General features: G+C 43.9%; 1 protein-coding gene across 1 annotated transcript in view; it reads left to right on the top strand.

The window, feature by feature from the left end:
* The window catches only part of LOC119455699 (protein turtle homolog B-like), a 298,519-nt gene extending 282,399 nt beyond the window's left edge, over positions 1 to 16,120 (top strand). The window contains exons 11-14 of the mRNA XM_037717123.2: positions 6,624 to 6,706; positions 8,959 to 9,092; positions 10,550 to 10,914; positions 13,109 to 16,120. Of these exons, the coding sequence (XP_037573051.1) occupies positions 6,624 to 6,706; positions 8,959 to 9,092; positions 10,550 to 10,873 (541 nt within the window). The 3' untranslated portion in view covers positions 10,874 to 10,914; positions 13,109 to 16,120. The remainder of the gene's footprint in view (positions 1 to 6,623; positions 6,707 to 8,958; positions 9,093 to 10,549; positions 10,915 to 13,108) is intronic.
* Positions 16,121 to 16,829: the final 709 nt, after the last annotated feature.

Genomic DNA, 16,829 nt, shown 5'->3' with positions numbered 1-16,829 from the left:
GTATATGGCTAGGTTCGGGCGCATGGCGTCCGCGGACAAAACGAGGCGTAGAACAACAATTTCGGCTCCATGTGCGTGGGGGTTTCCCGCCAGCAGTGCCTTAGCACAGGTGTCAAAACGGAGGATGGATGGCCCATTATACCCCTCGCCAGCGCCGATGCGTCTTTCACAAGTGTCGCGGTACTTGGCGGCCGCACCAATCATTGTGCCCCTGTTTCTCGTGACGTAGAGATCGCGCTAGCGCTGTTATCAGGAGTTGCCCTTCCTACTGACTAATGGACGGATGCTCGTTTAACCACATCTTCCGGTCAGGATCCTGACGATGCCGTGCAGTGTGCCGCGGAGACGAACGCTGTGGCTCATATGCTAGCTCCATGACGATGGGGCGGACTAATTGCCGCAGAAAACGCTCTACTTGGCCATCTCGCTTGGCGAAAACAAGATGCCGCTATCCTCGCTCTTTGACGAACATGCCGAAGACGCTCAATACAGTCAATAATGATAATATATAAATTCACTATAACAATATTCACTATAGCAGACCCGCCATAGTCACAGCTTCGCTGGCTTCCATCTGCACAATAGTGGAAGGGCTCTGATTTTTTTTTTTTTTGGAGGAAGGGAAGGTAGTCTTGTCTGGCTGCCACTATTGCTTAGAAACACTGTGCTCCTTCAAGTACAACTATTATTGATACAACAAGCCAAGAATGGCAGAAACGTTATCACTTCTGGCTCCCTTGCAATAATGAAAGAAATGTGAATGGTTACATACATGTCTCTATTCTTTTTTTGCTAAGACAGTCCAATTAGTCGCAGTCTTTCTTCAATGCACGCCCACAAGATATTCATGCTCTAATGCATGTTCCAAAAGTTGGCCTTGCACTAATATCATCACGAAGAACGCAGATGTGCTGTATTTAACAAACTGGTCGGTATATGTATCCTCAAACAGACTTCAATTGCCCTGAATCGAGAGCCGCGCCCGTGCTCAGGTTTTCTGCTCTCTTTGGTCCTCAGCCTTGTCACACTTGCTGGGTATTGAAAAAAGTATTAAGAGAACAACCGCCACCGGGTACATGAAACAAGGACAAAAACAAGAAAAGGCTGGTGACCAAGATTCCCTCATGGGAACCCAAAGCGTCTGTCCTTTCGGTCATCTCTATCTTGTAGACTTTGCCACTTCGCTTTTGAAAGTACTCGTGGCTCCGGCTGTGGCACGAGCCACAAAAATTGCCGTAAAGAGAGAGAAAGCGAAAGATAAACCGAAGCATCGTCGTCGTTAGCGCTATCTGTGAAAGGCTTCGGTGCACCTCTAGCCACGGTTCTATGCGCTAACAAGCAGACAATAAAGTGCTAAAAACCCTCCGAGAAGCTGATGCAACCCGCGTCATTAGCGCGGAACGTCTTTCCAAGTCATTCCGCTGTAATGACGTAATTACTGGTATCCGAACCCCATCGAAACATGCGGGACAATCAGAGCCGAGAGATTTCCTTGCAATGACGTCGCGGGTACGGCCGTTATAGCTTCGCTAACGCGGTCAGATCGAGGGGGAAAAGAAGACTGTGGTCAGTTTTAGAAGTGCATTTCAGCGCAATTATTAGTAGCACACGCAGTATGGAGCATTTACGTTGACTACCACAGAAACTAAACACACCCTACTGAAAAAACGCCGTATTCCCCATAACTCCTATATCCAATAATATCATATGACATATAGGAAAAACGGGTTTTCGTATGGGATCCTATATGTTTCATATTGGATTATTGGATATGGGAGTTATGGGGCATATGGATTTTTCAGTAGGGCAATATCTTATTACTATTGACAAGCTAATAAAAAATTATTTGTCTTCGAGCTTTAACATTTATTCGGCTTCCCTCTGAGCACGTTTTCATCAGTGCATCGGTCCGCCTAAGGCGATATACTGAACACACTTGTGCGTAACGAATCACATGTATTTAATTACTTGTAATCAATTACGTTTCCTGGTAATCCCGTGATTTAGCGATTACGTTTCTTACTCGGTGATGGGTTGTAATTCAATTACATTATTTCAGTGACCAATTACGTGGTATCAGTTGCATTATTGGCGCGACAAGCTGTAACAGGAGACGCAGCTTCTAGCATTTTAATATAGCAGGAGCTCCAGTAGGACGCCTGTGGTCGTCCAACGCGACAGCCTCGTGGATGCGCCCGTTTCGATATGTAAACCCTAGTTTTGCGCACCTTATCTTGGAGGCACTTTTAAGCGCCATGCATAGGCGGTATGAGTTGCTACTCAATTCTTCGCTATGCTCAGTCTCTGATTTCCCTCATATAGACAAGTTTTTGGCTGTTAAGCGTACATGTTCTATCTGTCAGCATGGTACGTGGCTCGCATACACGAATTTTTGATAATTTACCAGAAATGTTATTTTCAGGGCTGAAGGATAAGCAGTTATATTTTTAATTGCATTACAGATTTAGCCACCTTTTCTAGAAACGTGAACTTTTGCTGGCATCCCTTATAATTGTTCGGTTTAACTCTAGATGCCTAACGAGTGAAGGAGGGAGGGGAGAGGTGGCTGCAAGAACTCCACCAATGTTGGTCGACGAATTGAACTGGCGTTGCTGTGATTCCACACCGATGGTCCATTTCGGAAGCTGTGGCCAGCAAATCACTTATGGACATTTTTTTTAGTTTCTGCCGAACAGGAACGTCTTCTCCGAACTCCAACAACAATGAAGCGCTACGATTCATAGAGAATCCAGATGCGAGCATTGCGGCATTGTGCTACCACGATCTCGTGCGTGAGGTGTTCATGCGCTAAAGGCCGCCATTCCTTCCGGCGCCCACATCAAGCGAGTTTTCAGTGTCGCTGCTGATATCTTTACAAGAAATAGAGGAAACATGAGTGCAAAAATTTGGAAAAACAATTCTTTAACCAATATGCAAATGACTGTAACGACGCACTGAAAGAGCCAAGCTAGCTCGTTTTATATATGTACTGTATTCATGCAATAATAATAAAAGCTGGCAAGAAAATAACGTAAATGTTACCCATTGCTTTTTACTAGGGGTGTGCAAATATCAAAATTTTCTAATATGAATTGAATGCGAATACTTAGCATCGAATATCGAATAATAATATGCACATGCATTTAGTGGCAAGTTGGGTTAATTTGTTATGTTGGAGCATTGCAGTTACATTGCCAATGTTAAAAAACTAAACTAGTAAGCCATTATACTAAAACATTGTGTATTTACCTCATGTTAACTTGGAAAATTTAGTAATTGCCACTAACTGTCCTCGCCAGCCTGTGCCTTATTGTACCGCATCACTTGCCCGTAAACTTGGAGGCATTTGACCCTGTGCCAATCGTCACTCATCGCGCTTGCTGTCAAGTAATAATATCAAAAATGGAAGTGGCGCTGCAGAAAAAAAAGAAATAAATAAATAAATAAACGGCAAAGCTTGCACTAGGCCGCGCAAAGCTCGAGACACAGCGAAGCTGACCGATCGATTGCGTCATAACCTAAGAGATACCTGGCATAACCAAGCTCAACTCAAGCATAGCCAAGACCAAACCTAGCTGCTACCAAGTTCAACCTAGATACAACCAAGTTTAACCTCGACATAGCCAAGTTCAACCTAGCTGCTACCAGGAGACGCAATCGATCGGCCAGGTTCGTTGTGTCTCGAGCTTTGCGCGGCCTAGTGCAAGTTTTGCTTCGCCATTACAACGATTGAGAGAAGTGAAATTGCACGCTGGAATGATTAGCGGCCACGCAGCCAGCTGTGGAAGAAGACGACGAACGCGGGAGCAGCAAGGTCGATCCAAATGGTCGCGAAGCTTCGGGCGAAAAGCGGTTCAGAACGAATTGTCACCGACATCAGCAAGGGTGGTTATGGGAGCAGCGATTAAAGCGCGACTATGTTTGGAGGGAACAAACATTGGGAAAGAAAAAGGCGTTTTTTTTTAATTAAATGGAGACACAGTTAGATTCATTCAACGAAAATGAAATTCCTAATCAACTTTATATACGCATGGCGAAAAAAGAACAACTCTACTTCATCATTATCAATAAATACCTTTTTTCAGCGCCCACTGTTTATGCGCGCACCGATAGCGGCGGGACTTGACGCCGCTATCACTTGCAATGTAATGCAGCTCTTGAAGTGGACAGAAAGGCGCGCTCGTAAAGTTCACGCCCCCCTCACGTGTTGTGTTGCTTTGCTTGTCGACGTTTGTCTGAATTTGGTGACGCGGGTAGTTTCATTGTTTCTTGACCTGTTCAGTAAAAAGTAGTGAGTTGCGACCGCCAGATAGTTGTTTACTTTAGTTGTTTTCGTGGGACAGCGCTGGCCGACGGGCTTGGCATCCGACGAAAGGACAAGCGCTCTACTCCCTAAACGTTCGTCGGCCTCCAAAGAAAGTATGTTCCATGCAGCGATGCGATTTCGACACCCGTACGGCTGAACTTTTCCTGCATCGCTCTCCGCGCTGAAAGCTTGAAACGCCCATGAAGTCGAATGGCGGGGCATTTCAATATACAGCCCTAATGGCAGGCCTTCGAAAACAAATTTCGCGCCTTTGAGAACAAAATGACGTCACTTCTGTTTTTAACGGATATGACGTCAAATTATTTTTTCTTCCGCCGGAAGTGTTCCCTCCTCACACAGATGGCGCTAAGCCCCATGAACCGCAGATGAACCGCCATGTTTGGAACGTATGGGCTTCTATGGAAGCTTCGCTACCAGATGAACCGCCATGTTCGGAACGTATATATGGGCTTCTATGGAAGCTTCGCTACCAGGTATAGTTAGTTACCTTGGGAGCAGTGGCACGAGCGCGTGCCGAGCACGAGTACGAGTGCTAACCGAGGGGTGCCAACGAGCCAGCTGCGGAAGCAGACGACGACGCTCAAGCCAATGCTGAAGATGGCTTGATTTTGGAATGGAAGATGGCGTTAATTTTCGTGAAACGCACGCGGGAGCACTGGCACGAGCGTGTGCCGAGCACGAGTACGAGCGCTAACCGAGGGGCGCCAACGAGCCAGCTACGGAAGAAGACGACGCTCGAGCCTGCTGATGATGATAGTTTCGTGAAACGCGAACTGCTTAAGAGAAAACTTGGAGAACCCTTAACCTTCGCCTTTAAGAGTACAACGCGGTAGCGTTATCGGGACCCGTTCGCGTCGCATCGTTCGACGGCAAGTAGGCTTCATTCACTGCACACTGAACGTGGGAAAGCCAGCTTACAAATACCAAGCTTACACCGATCCCCTTAAAGTCGGCTTCACTTTTAAACTGAAATGCACTGCTGGAAAGATGTTTTTCCAGGGGCAATATAAGTGGTTTTATATTAAAATGTAAAAGCCCTAGCACCTTTTTTATTAGTTTTTTAATTGTTTGCTATTGCCCCGACGCGCGCAAGTCTGGTAGAAATGCTCGAGTTTCCTCGTAGGAAAATTTGGTTTTCTCGTACATTCAAATTACAATCCGACGCCGATTGGTAAACAATCCGACGGCGAATCCGACGCCGAATAGTAAAGTCATACTTAACCATTTTTCTGGCGGATGTCACTGTGAGAAATTCAATTTTTGTTCACCAAAGCGTTGCACCACGTGGAGGGCCTGCGTGGTTGATGTTGTTGGGTGATTTTCTCCGCCACCCGCGATCACACGCCGGTTACCAACGCCGGAATTTCTGCGACACGGGGCGCTGAACACTATCGTGTTAAAAAGAGAAGGTGCACCCTCGCCAGTCGCAAAGCCGTGCCCCTTGCTACTGAGATTGGCTTTTCCGCATAGTTTAGTCGTTCAGTGGCTAAGTGTGCTTTACAGGCGGACGTTTCCTAGAAGCTGCACGAAATTGTCACAATATTCAGCAAAAAATCGACCCAATATTCATAGATTACATAGAAATAAATGATAAGAACCGTGTTTTCTCCCGCACAGCTAGCAATATATTTGATTTGAATATTCGTATCCTACCGTATAATCAAACATTTACGAGTATCTATTTTCGAATCGAATACCATTATTAAAAATATAATATTTGAACTTTTCGAATATTTGCAGACGCATACTTTTTAGCAATTGCCCGATTACCCGCGAGCGGCAGTAATTGGTAACTGTAATCAATTTCATTTTATTGAAGTTAATGTTATCAAGTGCACATTTTTATATACGTGTACAAGTCTGATGATGACTAGCCAGTTTTGCTTCGAAATAGCGTCGAAAAAAGACACCACATTGAAAGGCCCTCTAGCAGCCCCTCATGAGCGATTTGCATTACTGCACTGTTAGCCTCGTGACAAGAAGTAAGCGTTTAGAGAATGGCAATGCGAGACAGCGGTCTTAATTAATACTCGCCTACAGTCAGATATTATTGCTTTCTTTTTGCAAACTTCGTTTCCTTATCTAAGCGGTTTGCCTCCAGGGTAGGTTTCGCAGTCTTCTGTCTTTTTTTTTCTTTTTTTTCATTGAGAGATGACCATCATCCCATTATTTATAATCAAGGATTAAAGGTTGCCACAATGTTTTGTCTTTTTTATACGGGTCGATGTTTAATTCCTCGGCAACATTACACACGTGCGCCTGCAAAAAATATACTCACGTACAATTTTCGTTACAGATCCATGACCTTGCTGAAGAAAGACCCAGATGAGTCCGTTGACTTGGAAGAGAAGGGTCCTGACATAATTCCTGCGACTACGGGTAAGGCACCATATTTCGTCACTGATCACTTACGTCTCAACCAAATCGTGGCACTCAGACATGACAGCCGTAGTAATTACAAGTAATGGCAATCACGCAAATGTAGACGACATTGTAGTTAAGGAAAAGTAACTGAATTTGTTGCTATGCGATGGTTCTGAGCTTCACAACCTTGCACAAATGTGTTCGAAAGCACATTTTTGAAATAATTGTAATGAGACAACCTCTGGTCGTTGTGAATATCTTGCTTAGGTGCTGGTCAATAAATATTTTAGTGTCTCGTTATCGGGCTTCACAGCCTTCACATTTACCAGTTTTGGTGAGCTGCCGGTATTTGGCTTCGAATGTGGCGCCTATTTCTCCTTACAATGCGGTAGTTGGCGCTATCGACGACAGGGTGGCGCCACGTCCAAAAACGCGCCGGACCAACTCCTGAAAAGCGTGGACACAGAATGGAGGAAGAGGTCAAGAAAGTTAGCAGTCAAGTACCGGGTAATTGAAAGAGTAAATAGACAACCAAGAGTCATCGAACAGAAAGCGAGGAACAGAAACAGCAAATTGGATCCAAATAATGGAAACAAAAAGGACCATGGAGATTTACAAGAATGAGATGGAAAAAATTAAAAGGGGAAACCTGTACGATAACACAAAGGGCAGTGTCTTGCTATTTGAGGCTCGACCCGGTTGCCTAAAGACGAAAACATACCGGAGCAAATATTCGCAACAAGACGAGACATGTGTATGCTGCAGCAAAAATCGGTAGACAATTCAGCACAGCCTAACGGGAAGCGAAGGGATTCACCCAGTGAGACTTGTAGGTAACGTAAGAAACGCTTGGACTTAAAGTGGGCCGAAGCATCAGCAAGCGAGATAAGCAAGAGACATTTAGAGTGTTGGTGAGAAAAGAAAAGCATCGAAGAGATTGATACGACAGGATCCACTGCAGCATAGGGGGCGGTACAAGGTAGATAGAGAAGTTTAAAGGAAGAAGAAAAAAAAGATTAAGGAGATGTATACAAAGATGCTAGAGTGAAAAGCACATATAGCATACCTGCTTAAACCAAGTAGGCTCGGTGACTATTTGTCACCGCCCCGTTTCAAAGGGGATGCCAATAAACATCATCATCATCCGCCGGCGCTTCCGCTGTTTTTCTTCAGAGCGCGCTCGTTCTCGAAACCAAAGCAAGAGCAATATTTTAGAAACATGTGGTTGATGTAAAACAGTGATACAAAACTATCGATACTATTATCAATGCTATTAATAGCCGAATTATTGTCAAAGAATTTCTAGTAAAAAAATATTGATAGTATATAGGTCAAGCCAAAGCTCCACGATGTCACTCTCTGAAGCGCTCCAGCAACGGCAGCAGAATGCCTGTTCTCCCCTGCTGGGCCGACAGCGTCTGACAAGAGGGGCATACTAAAGTGCAAGAAAGCTGACAAGATCGTATGACCCCATGAGAATGCCTAGCTGGCACATAATAATGTTACACGTATAAATTCTCAGTTAGAGTGAGAACTAAGCAGTTATAAGTGGGTCTAACAGCACTGCAAGAATGTAAATTTTTTTGGCGACTTGAAATTAATAAAAACATAAGCTCATTTTGTTGGTATGTTACAACACTGGATAGTTCTGAGTCTGAATATAGTGAAAGTCATATTTGAGAATCTGACACCTGAAACAAGCCATTTAATTCATTCAGCAAAAAAAAAGGTCTTGCGAAATTGCACGATCTGAGGGTTAATGATAGATGGTTATTGCAATATGCTTGGTAATTCCGCCTGCCAACAATAACACAACTATATAATCATCAGCAAAGTACTGTCAATAGCAAACGTTAGAGACTTATCCTATATTGGAGTCCTTTGATAACGATTCCGATATTCCGAAAACAACAAATGCTCTCCGTTTCGTCGTTGTGTATATATATCGAATATCACGCCTGATGCTAGAGTTTATGGTAATAAATATTTGTCCATACGCGCAACGTTCACGCTCCTCGGCCAGTGACATCACATGTTTAGTTCGACAAGCTGTACAGTAAAGCTAGACTAATCGCGAAGTGAAATGTGCTTTGATATTGGCCGGGCTTTCTAAAGCCACGGATTTTTCTAATTTCGAAAAATCTTTACCACGTGATTTCAATACATCTAAAACGGCGAAAATCTTCCGTGAGCGACTCAAACTAAACACACCACTAATGAGCGAGAGTCCTCTTGTTTATATAAAACTTTCTCTACCTGCATTCCAGTTTTCTCCGGCTACGATGCAGCGCACGAGAAAATGGTTGCCCTGGCAGCGGGAATGGATTCCTACTCTGCACAACTGCCACTGAAGGAAAGTCTAGAAAGCTTAGGAAACCATAGGACAGCTTCGCCGAAGAAGGTAAGCACGTCTAAAAATCCAATGGCAAACCTCGAGGCGCCGTTGCACAGTTTATTCATGCGTGGACATTAGAAGGGCAATAAGTTTGCGGGTTTTCTGCGGATTTTGGTTTTGGCACGTAAAACCCCAGAAAGGAAGGCAGGATTATGAACACAATTTATCATGCGACAGCAGCTATTCAAACCTTCATTATAAATACGCGGTATTGGTTTTGTTATACTTGCCTTACCTAAAGTTGTCGCAAAACATCGCGTTAACCGCGAACCACGTTGAAATTGGCATTTTTCATACGCCATCCCACGCTGTATACATTGTTTCGCCGAATTTCGTGACTTTCGTACCAGAAAGGATTCGTGTGTCGTTATTATTCGGTGAAGTAACTTAGCGACGTGCGATAGTGGCGGTGCAATGTAAGATGATCAAAGACTGCCGCTATAATGACAGTGAGCACAGTCTACTTCATGTCTAGAGGGAGCACGAAAACCTACACATGACGAAAGAACGGATGCTTTGTCCGGTCGTTTCGTGGGCACCTTTCCGTCCTCGGTAAATTTTAGCGCTGCCCTTCAAACATTAATCAGTGCCGACTTGCCCAGGTTACTATTCCGCGTAGCAGTCTACTTGGAATAGAGCGCGAATTCACCGAAAATTATTGTTTTCCAAAGAAATTATTCATACAGTGTAAATGTTGTGGCCGCATGTCTCGCTTGTTGTATAGTAGCATGTTATTTAAGGAACAAGCTGGGATGAACTATAATTTTAGCTCTATCAGCCTCAACGACTCAGCAGCAATAGCGTCCTGCTAGTGAGCACACTATCACGGGTTCAACTTCTGGCCACGGCGAGGACGAAGCGATAAAACGTCGGTGTGCTGAGATTTCAGTGGCCTGTTGAAGAACGGCGTGCGATCGAATTTAAGCATAATAGCATTGGGAAACAGACCAGCAGGCTAATTCACGGAGGTCCTGCACCCAGTGCATTCTTTTTTACTGAGCGCATTGCGAAGTAGAGCAGCAGGCTAGTTCACGGAGGTTCGACATTCATAGCATTCTTCTTTACTGGCCACATTGGGTAGTAAACCAGGAGATTAGTTCACGGAATTCTCAAATACGTTTAAAAAACGCGGTCAACTTCCCACAGGAGGCCCGCAAAGCATCCGTATTCTGTCCGCGAGGAACCTCTCAACCAAATTTTATTTATTAGATAGCTCGGTTAGGCGTCATGTCAGCCACTTTCATTCCTGAAAACTAGAATAAATGTTGAAACTACTTCGGATGAGAACTAGTGAGTAGTTTTCTCTAGGACTAGACAACTGTGTATGTGGCCCGGCACCCAGCCTGAGTTTGAAATCTCTTGTCTAATCTGCTCAATTATGCACAACATACCGTTAACTTAGAAACCCCCAAGACGTTGTGGATGCGTGCTTCAACTCGCTCGTCTTTTGGTTCCGCCAACAGCAGGACGTCTGTGGCAGCGGTGGGGGCGAGGTTACGTACGCCGAGCTGTCGTTCCCCAAGGCCGTGGCCGTACTTCCCGTGCAGCAGGGAGGTACGCTACGCCGTGCCGCTGCCGCCGCCGCCGCTGCTTCCTCGGGGGCGCACAATGGCGGCGCCGTGCCCCAGCTGCCGGAGCCGCCGACGGAGTACGCGCGCATCGACTTCCACCGGACACTGCGACCCGTGCCGGGAAACCTCGGTCTCACGGGCGAGGAGCTCGAGGACGAGGGCGGCAGCAGCTGCGAGACGCCGCTCATGGCCAACCGCAGGGAGAGCACCGTCTAGCAGCACATGGCTGCACAACCCAGGGACTCGACACTCTACGCGTACGTGTACAAACGCCTTTAGGCAACTTGCAACTGCTCTGTTCCACGGGTAATTGCATGGGTCCCGGAGATAAGGCAAACGGGAAGCGAGATGTTATTTTAGACAACACAATAAAAAAACGTTACGAATGAAACAGAGTTAAGATATGGACAATGCGAAAAGCGACGCCCAACCACCATGTCATTCCCTCGGCAAGCCGTCGCACGCTTCACTGCCTGTCATGCACCGCTCTCGTCCCGCAGCCACCGGTAACCCCGTTTGCTCACCGTTAGCATCTCCTATACCGTGGTCAATAGTCAAGCGTCACCTAGTAACATTCTGTGAAAGCAATAACTAGTACTACAACAAGAGATGGTGTTACGCGCCGGAAATTTCTATCAACTGCTAATGCTGCTGGTGAACCACATGAGGTGGGCCGTGTACATGGAGCGCCGTAGCTGACACAGGGAAAGTTTCGAAATGTTCATTCCACAAAGCTTTGAAGCGTGACAGGAAGGGCCCAAAATAATGATTCCAAGTGCTCTAGTCACACGTGCCCAGTTAAAGAAGCTCTGAAACACCTGCCGAAGCTGCTGTTTCTTGGTCTGTGAGCATATCCTTCTGTAGTTATTTCAACCACTCTAGACTGCATGCAGCGGTGAGCACAGTTCCTCATATGCAAATATCCGCAGTGCTCTGTAGATAATCTACAACCATACCGTGCCTTTGTAACCTTGTTTCTGTTTGTTATACGAATTAACGATCGCCGTTCTCTCATACGACGAAAGTGGTCAATTACGAATGTCATCAACTCGTCAACAGTGACGCAAAAAAATTATGTCCTGAGTCGAAGAGAGGGACCATAAATCTCAAATGATCGAATTTCTAAATACGGTAGAGCACAATGCCTATTTTCTTTTTCAAATAGCAGGCATGTTCTTGTCATATAGTGCGCTGAGGAGCAGCTTAGTACTCTTCGCAAACAGTCGATTAATCTTCCTGGAAATCACTTCACATACTTCATTTACCCCCATTACACAATATGAGCATGCCTCAAAGGATAGACGTAGGTTTGTCACATAAGCGCCGAAGTACGCCCCCATATAGTGGTGCGCTCTCTCGGAGGTTCATAGCCCGTCTCATCCAACTGAAGAAAAGCATGCTGTTGTAAGAAATATAATGGCACAACACAATAGAATGACGAAAACGCCTAAACTCTGGGGCTTGCTAACCGTAAATAAAGTTATAATATCAGTGAGCATAGTTGTGCTCGACTCATCACTTGTCAGTCTTTGCACAGCAGCAATGGGTCGTGCTGCTAGTGCTATAAGGCAAAATTAAGGCCATACGCATCGCGGTCGCTCGGTGGCGCTAGCATAGCGCTGCTGTATGCAAGGTGTATGGTTCGGTTTCCAGCCACGGCGACCGCATTTTGATGGCCGCAGAAAACAAGAATGCTCATATCCCTTGCTTTGGGTGGAAGTTGAAACGTGCCACAAATGGTCAAAATTAATCCCAAGCCCTCCAATACGGCATCCCTCGTAACTCAGTGTGCAATTTCGTAACGCTAAACCCCATGATCTAGGTGTTTATCCACAAATATACCTGTATTTCCTGACTGCTAGACCACATTAGACAGACGCGGCCACTCAAAATAGCCAGTTGCGTCTCAAGAACCTCCCTGCTGTAATGCCCTACGGGGTGATGCAGGTAACTAATAAATAATAAAAAATAATAAATAATTACTCGAAAAGAGGGGTATGCACAATTCTGAAAGTGCGCTTCCCCGCGCATGTTGTTTGACCCACGCGAAGTAAAAGTGCATGAGCCTATGTCACTATCCTTGCCGTCATCTCTTCCTGAATATAATCTACATCCTTCCTGTACATAGTCCACCCCCTAATAAGTAGTCCCGGAAGCTGAAGGTCGGCCATCTTGTGCAGGGCAACATAGTAATGGGAAAAGGCTAAATACCAGTATTCCGCATATCTTCTAACTAAATAAAACAGCAGGTTGGAATCGCCATCGTCGCTCTGCTTGATGATGACTATACTGCTGTTGATCATGATGCTGTTGATCATGATGATGGCGAGGATGTGGACGATATTGATACTCGTACCTTTGCTGCATCGAGCAACTGTAAAGAGACAGTGAATATATTGCATATCGGTGTAGAAGGGCTTACGATGCTCTCTGAATTTCTCCACCTTTCAGAAGACCCACTATGGGAACGTGCGGCGCTTCTTCATCAGGATCTGATGCGATGCTCAACTAGGTCAGTGTCATCACAAGTGTGACACAAATGACTCCGCGGTGAACGACGAAGGAGTCTTCGCAAGCTTTGCTGCGGGTACACTTTACCCCAGCCTAAAGGTCTGGGACATCAGATGACCGATCCGAACAAGAGACGTGCGAGAGAAAGGTGCTCTCAAGGAAGTGCGGGATGCCATGTTTTCCCCTCGGTGGACTCGACAAGCTCGAGACGTATGCCGTGCGGAGACGCGTGATTGAGTGCTTCACATTGAGTGACTGCGGCCAAGTACTCTCTGTCCACATCCAAGCTGCTCAAAGCTGCCTATTAAAAAATGTGAGATGAACTAGGAGCCATTGTTCTCCACTAGAAGCACTGCAGTAAACACTTAGAAAAATTTACTGTGCTGAAAGTACGCAAAAAAGGTATGCAGGGAACAGAAAAATAATTTCATTTTGTTCTAAAGGGTGACGAGATAAAGAAAGTTTCGAAGGAGTGCAAAATATTCACGGCGGCTACTATGGCTCTCAGACTCCTTGAATATAATATAATGCACTTAATCGCCACATGACACGACTAGTCACTGGTCCATTTTGTGCACTCTCGGTTTAAATTATGAAAAGGACAGTGTAAATGCAGTTTCCAGCACCTTGGATGTGCTCAAGTACTTGTGCCTTCTTTACAGTGCGAACGTGTGACCATTTGTCACGACTTCGTTGCAAGTCGTTGTGTGTGTATGCATGACACAGCTAGTCAATTTTCTTTCACTGTATATACTTGAAAATGTTTTATCCAAAAAATAATGTGTAATAACGAAGATTCTATGTGTATATTTATACAATCACATCGCTTGGTCACCATACACTGATCAAAATATTTCTTCTGTCCTTGAGATTGTCTCTTATTCATTGAAGTAATGCTGGTAGCTTGCATTGCGGCTTTCTTCATTTTTTCCTAAGGCAGCGAGTTGTAATTTAACAACTGTACACATACTTCAAAATGCTAAGGTCAAGACATAAATTGTTCCGCAGTATTTTGCCATTCCACGATTGAAAATTTTGTCATATGCTAGGTACAGTTAGAATGATTCATCCACAAAACAGTATAAGACAAAAACCATCTTTTTGTTTCAGTAAAAAAAGAAGCGTCACAAACAATGCAATAAGGTACACTGCCTTGCATTTGCGCTTTTGTTCACCTTTAAATGCTAGCCGTTTTTAACCAACTCTAGTCATATTTTAGTACTTTTTTGCAGCACTTATACTAGAAAACAAGCCGAATAAGCTTACGCTTTGTGAAAAGTTACTGTAACTTATGTCACATAAGTTGTGTGGACAAAGCGATTCTGAGGCGATTCTGGAATAAGAAGGTATATATAGTTGAGCACAATGCGAAATAAGTATTTCATACATTTTTCACCATTTTATCTATACAAAATATGTGCAGTATTTGAATGAAAATGTATTACTGAATGAAACTTGTGATTAAACAGGTAAAAACACATGACCAGGCTAGAAACAGTATGAGCTCTTACATACTTATTATACATAGTAAACACATGCCAAAGCACATAACACCACCTGCTCACTGATTTCATGTGGCCCATCATACTTTACTGCGCAAAAATTACCAAGGTATGGTACTTTTTAAGCCTGAAGGAAGGAACCTACTTTTCCAATATTTGAGTAAATTACTTGAAGAAATAAAGGCAGATCTGTCAGTTCAGAAGCAGTATAAATGGCACATGACAATTCACTTGACAGCTAAAAGAAGCTCAGGTTAATAACTTGTATTACATTCATTGGTCATTTGTTGCTTGCATAAAAAGTTTCAGCATTTTAATATACAAATGCAGAACTTAACAATGTTATTGTGCTGAAGTATCGAAGGAAGTCCTTCAGACAGCTGTGCGAATCCTAATGCGAAGTGTGTTAACAAATGATGCTGCAACATATCATACTTATGAAATTTTGCTGAGACAAATGCTGTATTGTTTATGTTACTTTAATTTCTTGTTACGCTTCCAAAGCAAGCTTAATTCATTGCTTTGATTCAGTTCTTTTGACTGTTAATGTTTGCTGCATGTTATGTTTCTTTTCGTCTGTGCAGCTTCACCTGGCATCTTTATTTAAAACTGTCCTCTGAAATGTATGTACAGTGATATTGTGTTCCATTGTTCTAGAGTCTAGAGCATATTCTCAGGGCTGCTTTACTTTCTGTTACAGCTTAGCTGTTCTGCCTTTAACATTAGCACCATGCCACATTCATAATACCCCTGAACAAAATATAATGTTTATTATTTGACTGATCACAAATTGGCGCTCCAAATAGTTCTTATTTCAGGCAAGTATGCAATCAGAATGAAACTGTACCAGCAAACAAAATACATTGTAAATAACTTCATACCCTGCAGACCAGGGCATTACTGGAAATAGCTGGGATTGTGCCTACATAACTAGCCATTTCCAGTCATGCATTCATTTCTACCTTTCTTCTGTAGTGTGAAGTGATGCATAACATTCTCACCCTGTCAGTGCATGAATACACTGAGGCTGTCGGATGACGTGAAAAAGCCGTTGCTCACACTATTTAACGAGCGTTCCTGTGAGTATGTGAACTGCACGCTTATTTACCAAGGTTTTCTTCTAAATTATTTGCTATGCGCTTCGACTGTGTTTTTGTCATGTGATACAACTCACAAGTGCCTATTTACAGCGAGATGACGACAGCAGAGAGAACTGTATAATTCCTCTTGAAAACATTCAACGTCAATGGTGGGTACCTGGAGGTACTGCGGGTGAAGATGCTTACATCGAGTAATCTTCACAAATTATTGTGCATAGTGTAATATATAAATGAAACAGTAGGTCTGCTTTTTTTTTACAAACTGTTTCTCTGAGTGTTACATATAGGCTGTGTGCATCAAAATGAGAAGTTATGAATCTCCTGCAAATAAACTATAGTTTTTTTATGTGTTCAGAGTTTCTGTTCTTTACATCACAATTGTCTAAATACAATATCATTCCAATCAATTATTTTTAGGTAAGTATAACAAGAATAGAATAATTATTCATCATCTTGCAAGACTGAATGGCAAAAAAGCATCATTCAGGTTCTCCTTTTCTGGTCCAACTTTGCCACTCATCAAAGAAAAAATTGTCTTTTTTTTCTGGGGTTTTATGTGCCAGAACCAGTTGGGAAAATTGTCATCAACCCGAAAATGGCACTAAGTTACAAAGGAAATCTTATATGGATTTCTCAGAAAGAAAGCTTCACAATTGAAGAAAAATTCGTCCTGGTCTGAGATTCAAAGCCGAGACTAACGCCTTCCAGGGGCGGTCGCTCTACCACCTGATTTAACTAGGAGGCTAGCAAATTGCAGCGCGAAGGCCAAATAATCGACAACTCGAAGCGTAGGGACACTGAATATGGCAATACAGTTGATTAATTCGCCCTCGCACTGCGATCTACTAGCCTACTGGGTAGCTCAGATGGCAGAGTGACCGCCCCGCAAAAAAAAAACAAAGAATCAGATAATGACCCCACCGAGGAACGTTACTGAGTCAAAAACATGACAAGCCGCTGCTTCAGAGGAAGTGGCACATGAATAACGAAGAGCAAAAGACACTAATCTTGAATAAATTCAGAAGTGGAAAGTTTGGACAGCTTGGAATACATTTCTAT

This window comes from Dermacentor silvarum, chromosome 6 (genome assembly GCF_013339745.2).
Source record: "Dermacentor silvarum isolate Dsil-2018 chromosome 6, BIME_Dsil_1.4, whole genome shotgun sequence".
Taxonomy (NCBI): Eukaryota; Metazoa; Arthropoda; class Arachnida; order Ixodida; family Ixodidae; genus Dermacentor; species Dermacentor silvarum.
This window is presented reverse-complemented; position numbering and strand designations above follow the sequence as displayed.